Source organism: Palaemon carinicauda, chromosome 30, assembly GCF_036898095.1.
Source record: "Palaemon carinicauda isolate YSFRI2023 chromosome 30, ASM3689809v2, whole genome shotgun sequence".
NCBI lineage: Eukaryota > Metazoa > Arthropoda > Malacostraca > Decapoda > Palaemonidae > Palaemon > Palaemon carinicauda.
In genome coordinates this window covers 37,102,625-37,110,124 of record NC_090754.1, presented here as the reverse complement: position 1 = coordinate 37,110,124, position 7,500 = coordinate 37,102,625, and the positions used below count along the sequence as shown (strand labels likewise).

General features: G+C 31.8%; 1 protein-coding gene across 1 annotated transcript in view; it reads right to left on the bottom strand.

The window, feature by feature from the left end:
* Positions 1–6,819: 6,819 nt before the first annotated feature.
* The window catches only part of LOC137623716 (pro-resilin-like), a 1,116-nt gene continuing 435 nt past the window's right edge, over positions 6,820–7,500 (bottom strand). Inside the window, exon 3 of the mRNA XM_068354539.1 lies at positions 6,820–7,220. Coding sequence (XP_068210640.1) covers positions 6,903–7,220 — 318 coding nt within the window. The 3' untranslated portion in view covers positions 6,820–6,902. The remainder of the gene's footprint in view (positions 7,221–7,500) is intronic.

The following is a 7,500-nucleotide window of genomic DNA, read 5'->3' as shown; positions in this document are numbered from 1 at the left end:
ACCACTCTCTCTCTCTCTCTCTCTCTCTCTCTCTCTCTCTCTCTCTCTCTCTCTCTCTCTCTCTGCAGTTCATGCACTTAAGTAAGGGATCCGTTTCATATGTAAGCCTTATATATTAATCTCTGAATATGATACAATCAACATTGCATGATTTCACTTTTTGGTCAACAAAATTTGACTGAGAATATTTGGTTGTATTTCAAAATAATCTCGTTACGGTTTAATCGGACTTTCATTTTCTTGCTTACCTATAATACCGAACATTCCAAATCAATATAAAAATCTATATATCGTGTATGTCTCTTAATCCAATCTATTTTTGCTCTTCAGCCTCAGGAGCGTCGTTCTAGGAAATGAAATGAAGGCGTTACATTTTGAATAGTTATTGTATTTATCAACAATTTAATAAAAAAAGAATCTTTAATTTTTCATAATTTTGACATTTTTACAAGATAGACTATTTCTAAGAATATTATGCAAATTATCTATAATGTGCAGTAACTCCTAGAACAGAAATTGATGAATGGAGGGTGGGATCCCGCTAGGAGAAGTTGTTTTGGTGGACATCGATGAGAATTTAATCTGTTGCCTTGGTAATCATCAGGTATTTTGTTACATATATCATCTCAAACAAATCTTCTTCACCCAAGGGGTTAACTACTGCACTGTAATTGTCCAGTGGCTACTTTCCTCTCGGTAAGGGTACAAGAGACTCTTTAGCTATGGTAAGCAGCTCTTCTAGGAGGACACTCCAAAATCAAACCATTGTTCTCTAGTCTTGGGTAGTGCCATAGCCTCTGTACCATGGTCTTCCAAAGTCTTGGGTTAGAGTTCTCTTGCTTGAGGGTACACTCGGGCACAATATTCTATCTCGTTTCTTTTCCTCTTTTTTTGTTAAAGTTTTCATAGTTTATATAGGAAATATTTATCTAAATGTCATTGTTCTTAAAATATATTATTTTTCCTTGTTTCCTTTCCTCATTTGGCTATTTTCCCTGTTGGGGCCCCTGGGCTTATAGCATCGTGCTTTTCTAACTAGGGTTGTAGCTTAGCAAGTAATAATAATAATAATAATAATAATAATAATAATAATAATAATAATAATAATAATAATATATGAATTCTATGTTTTCTGGAACAAACGACATGGATGTTACTTGCCAAGATCTATGTTTTGTCGTGTAACCACAAACACATGTATCTCAATAATGCATATATGTGTCTGTATATACATATATACTGTATATATATATATATATATATATATATATATATATATATATGTACATATATACATATATACATATACTGTATATACATATATATATATATATATATATATATATATATATATTTAGATAGATACATAGATAGATAAATAAATATATATATATATATATATATATATATATATATATATGCATATATGCATATATATACATATATATGTATATATATATATATATATATATATATATATATATATATATATATATACATATATATATATAATTCTAGTAATTTCAATCAACTTCAAATGGATTAGAAAAAGATATTTTACTTATTTTGTTTTATTTTCATTGATAATAACTTATCCATCAATGGGAAAACCCACAACAAAACAGACTCGTAGGAACTTTTGCCTCACTGGACAGGCAATCTAGACCACTGTACTTTACTAGTCTCATCGGTATTAGGAGCATAATAGGACATCCTTCGAGCCCCTAGAGACTCGAAGGATGCATAGGAATCTGGGAATTGAGCCACTCTTCGTAAGAGACTTTAGCGATGTAGCCTTCATCACCATCAATCTGGAAGGATATCCTCTGCTGACGGCTGTCGGGAAGTTGAACGTATTACAGTAGGATCTCTGAGCGTTGTCACAGGCTTCTTGTTATTTACAGTCCAGTATTCGTTACTTCAGATGATTCGAATGATTCAATTTACCCAGAGGAGGTATAAAACTGAGATAAATGGGATTAAACTATAAAAATATCAATTTGAGTCTTTAAGATCCTCCCAATATTACAGAGGTAAATCCAGGACAGGTTACAGAAATGTATCCACAAACCAAATTAATAACCATAAAATAAAACAATACTCACTATTGGAGCAGCATAAGAGTGAGCTACCAGACGAGAATGTTGGTTCCTTTCAAATTCGCTTGCCTAACCTCCCCAATATACTAAAGAGCAAGTATCTGGATATATATATATATATATATATATATATATATATATATATATATATATATATATATATATATATATATATATATATATATATATATATATATATATATATATATATATATATATATATATATATACACACACATATATATATATACATATATATATATAAATATATATATATATATATATATATATATATATATATACACATATATATATACAAAACATATGATTACTTGGTCTCTCCCCATCCTTTGGGTAGGGAGAGATGGAATAGACACACCCTTATGAGAGGACGTACCTCGAGAGGTACACCATGACACCACAATCTCCCACAAATTGCCGAAACTGCCGTGCTGTAGTTAGGAAACAGTGAGGGGGTGGGAGGGGTTGAATCTGTGTGTGTGCATATATACATCAATGTATTTAACTGTCATATTTAATGCTTCGCGTACACGAAGTTACCAGAAGAAAAAAAAATAAGGAAAGTACCTTCTGGAATTTTTTTTTTTTTTTTTTTTTTTTTTGGCTGGTCGGTTTCCAGATATCTCTACCTATGACTGGTCAATCTCGTCTTCACATATGATTTAATGGCTATGAACCTTTCGAATAAGGTTCAGGGGCATATTCTAACATATTATATTACAGGATGGTGTTCAATTTGACATTGAGTAATCTTCGAATTACATATGACATGATATTCAACACGCCAAGTCTTAAACTAGTTTGACCTAACTCATGCATGTAGAAGGGTTTATAAATTTCATGCGTACAAGCGTATGTAATCGTAGAAATATTCAGTTTTTAATAGACTTACTAACACATAAATATATGATATAAATGATGCGTAGTATATTTTCATATCTCTTTCAATATTTTTTTATTAAACATTGTCTTGACCATGGTCATTTATGAAAGTTATTTTTTTATAAATTAAAAAAATGAAAATCTTATGTAAACCAATTCTCAAAAAGCATAACTTCATCAAACAGTAACATTTATCAAATTCCATATAGTAGATCAATTTACGCAACCATTATCATACACTCTCTCTCTCTCTCTCTCTCTCTCTCTCTCTCTCTCTCTCTCTCTCTCTCTCTCTCTCTCTCTCTCTCTCTCGTGAAACCATTGAAATAAAAATTTGACTAAACTTAAAGATAAGAAAATTAATCCTGATAATGTCAAAGAAGCATTGGGAAATACTCAGGTCACGCAGCTGTTATAATCCGACGTTGGTCAAGCTACCGAGGTGTGACTTCTGTTTGTTTGGCAGTTCAAGTTCGGTCAAAGGTCAACTAGATTTCTGTTCTTTCCAAAAAAAAAAAAATAAATAAATAAAAATAAATAAAAAATTGCCTTCGGAACATTTTTTTCTTTTATTATAAAAATACAATTACATTTTATTCATTTACATTTCTTGTGTAATTATTCTATTCACAAAAACAAAAACAAAAGTATAACAAAATATATATATGAATTCATGTTTACCAATATAGATAAATCAACATAAATCAAAGTCAAAATACATAGTCTAAAAATTCTTTTGTTATGTTCTTTGATATACTGTCTGTATATCTACATCTAATATACATCCTTTGGGATTGTAATTTATTTTTCAAATTAACTACTTGTTTGTTGCATTTATTCATAATAGAACCCGGTTTCTATCTTCCAATCACTAACACCCTCTTTTTATCTGTGTTAACCTGCTGCTCAGATGGCTAGTAGCCGGTCAGATGGCTAGTAGCTGGTCAGATGGCTAGTAGCCGGTCAGATGGCTAGTAGCCGGTCAGATGGCTAGTAGCCGGTCAGATGGCTAGTAGCCGGTCAGATGGCTAGTAGCTGGTCAGATGGTTAGTAGCCGGTCAGATGGCTAGTAGCCGGTCAGATGGCTAGTAGCCGGTCAGATGGCTAGCAGCCGAGTGATGAAATTTACCAGTGGTCAATCAGATCTGGATAATTTCGGCCCAGTTTCTCCATCGGGTAAGTAACCCGCTATGCTTTCTGTCCGTGTTGAGGCAATAGGTCTGCAGAGGCCACGGATTCCAAGAGAATGGAATTATGAATGGATCCAGTGGCTAAATAACATAACCTAGATTCTATCAGAATGTTGTGATACTCTACTGAATGGATTTTATGAATGGCGTTAGCATCTGTTGATGAAAGCATGAAAAAAATATATTTTTACTCTGAATAGAACTTAAATAGAACCAAAAAACGTACCCAAACAATTATGAATTAATTTACCACAAAAAATAAAAATATATGAGATTTAGTTGACCGAATTAAAAATCGATTTTGTATCTAAAAAAAGGAATTAGAGATTGTTTTTAAAGCAAAATGATTGTGGTCTCTATTACCAAACGCTTGATGTCCGAGGGTTTTCAATAGTCTAGAAGATCTATCAGAAAAAAATACTTTTTTAAAGCATCGAAAATTTTGTCTTTTTTATCAATTTTTGCTCTGATTATTTATTCACGGAAATTGTGTTAATTTGTGTTGTAACGCAAAAAAATACGAAAATAAAATTCAACCTTTAGAACTTTGTTATTGGTAATATTATTTGTCATTTGTGATTTTGTTTCCAATTTTTAATCCATTTTTGTTTAATCTATTCTTTATCATATTGCAATTTTTATGAGCATAATTCTCCTCTCTCCCAATACATATTTTTTCCTTTCCACATAAGTAACATAGGCTATAAAAGTCACGATGAATTTAATACAGCTGTTTAGAGAGAGAGAGAGAGAGAGAGAGAGAGAGAGAGAGAGAGAGAGAGAGAGAGAGAGAGAGAGAGAGATAAATTCTTACCACCGCTAAAATAAAATAAAAAAAAAAACAGGGAAAAAACTCTATTCAACATCCACTTACTATAATGACGACAACGTTGCAACACGAGTCATCCAGTTCCCACGTTCAAGGTCAAGACTAACCTGTTCGAGTTCAGAAAAAAAAAGAAGAAAAAACAGTGAGAGTTTGAAGGTCAAACGGCTGAATGTCGAGGCTCTTAACCTTTACTGTGCGAGCTGCGACTCATTGCATTGAGAACTCAGGATGTACTGAATACTTGCATGTAAACACGCACGATACTAGTTAGAACTAGAAAAGGGATTGGCTGAAACGAACCCTCTTAAGGGAAAGGATTGTGTGTGTGTATATATATATATATATATATATATATATATATATATATATATATGTGTGTGTGTGTGTGTGTGTGTATATATATATATATATATATATATATATATATATATATACATATACATATATATATATGTATATATATATGTGTATATATATTATATATATTAAATATTATATATATATATATATATATATATATATATATATATATATATATATATATATATATATATATATATATATATATATATATATATTCTTTCAGCAATTTAATATCGTATGATTTCAGGGCTCCACAGAAACTAATTATCACACGAAAACAGAACGTGTGACCTTAAACTTTAGTTCACTGATGGATAATCACAGGGAATAACGGAAAAAGTAATTATATAGTATAAACAGGCAGAAAATGGCTAACTGATGAAGCCATCAAAAAATTTGCCTTTTCATAATCCTTGAGTTGGATTCACTCGATCACTTTTATTAAGATAAATCGTATAATCCAGCATCCAGCGATTAATATAACGGGGATTATTGGATTAGTTTTCCTTTCTTTGTACGCATTGTTTTAGGGAATCAGTGCTAGTCCACTCATTGTAATACCATGTCTTCATTCTCCCATGTACAAAACCTTCTTACTCTCATATCTTTAAACCATTTAACACAATTAAATCAGCTTTATTTTTCTCTACTTATCTATGGCCTCTAAGGATACGTAGCCCTGACTCCTCGGGCTGCCACCTTCAAGGAAAGTTTTGGCAATGGCACCCTTCTGGAAAGCTCTTCTTGGTAAAAAGAAATTATCTGCTTTCCAAATTATAGGCATAGCTTTTGAATGAAATAAAATTGGTTTGTGCTATATTGTTAATTTTCTCAAAAATGAATGACGAATTGCTTTTGGAATATATGTTGTCATTCGCATGTGATCGGCTATTTTACATGGTATGGATTTATAGGACTTATAGAATTATTTGCGTTGCAATTGTTACAGGTTTTATGGGTAGAGAAAAATCAAGGGCTGTTAGATATCAGATATTCCACTCAGTGTTTTAGAACCTATTTTGATCTAATTAGTGGAACATGTACCTAGTTGAGAAGCCCATAGGACTAGCAACTTCACCCCATAAAGTTTTGCTGAGATTCAGAAGATTAACCAGGATTGGATACTTTCATCTAAGGTGAAAAATGTGCAAAGACATCACCAGAATCAGTACAGACTAGTTATTTGTTCTTTTAAAAATCAAGTAAATATTTCTAGCTATAGGACAAAGCTTAGATAATCTATATTATGATTTAAATTCTAACTATTTTTTTTTGTCATAGTGCTATATTTAAACCAAAATATGCTGTAGTGTGAGAAGCCAAGTTTTGAAATTCAGTTAAATTTAGTTGAATTTGTAGGTATATCAGTATAAAGGAGCAGCAATGGTGGAAACAAAAACCGTATTGTAAAATTCAAGTCGATTTATTTAACTATAAATAAATAAATTAACATCGATGGGAGTAGATAACCATAAAAGAGGCCATTTTAATCGAGAATTATTCTTATGGAAACTTAATTTACTTAGATTCGTTGGAGTCAGGAGCATAGTAAGACCTCCTGGGAGCCTCACGGGATTCGGCGGATTCGGAGGAGGGGAACTGAGCCTCACCGGAGTAGGTGACATCGGCGATGTATCCATCGTCACCATCAACGTGGAAGGACACCTTCTGGAGACGACCGTCGGGGAGCTGGACGTAGTAGGATCCCTGAGTGTCGTCTCCATCACGGGCTTCCTGGTGTCCGAATTCGTTGCTGGAGGAGTCGTCGCTGACAGCCCAGTTGAAGTTGTATTTGGCTTCAGTGGACTCGAAGGATTCTTCGGAGCTTGCTGAAGCCTGTGTTTAACAGTAGAAGAGAACGATTGTTGAGTTGGCTATCAAAATCAAGTTTCGTGACCATCATATAGATACGTATACATGCATATTAAACACGATATATATATATATATATATATATATATATATATATATATATATATATATATATATATATATATATGTATATATATGTATGTATATATATATGTATATATGTGTGTATATATATATGTATATATATATATATATATATATATATATATATATATATATATATATATATGAATTTATAATTCAG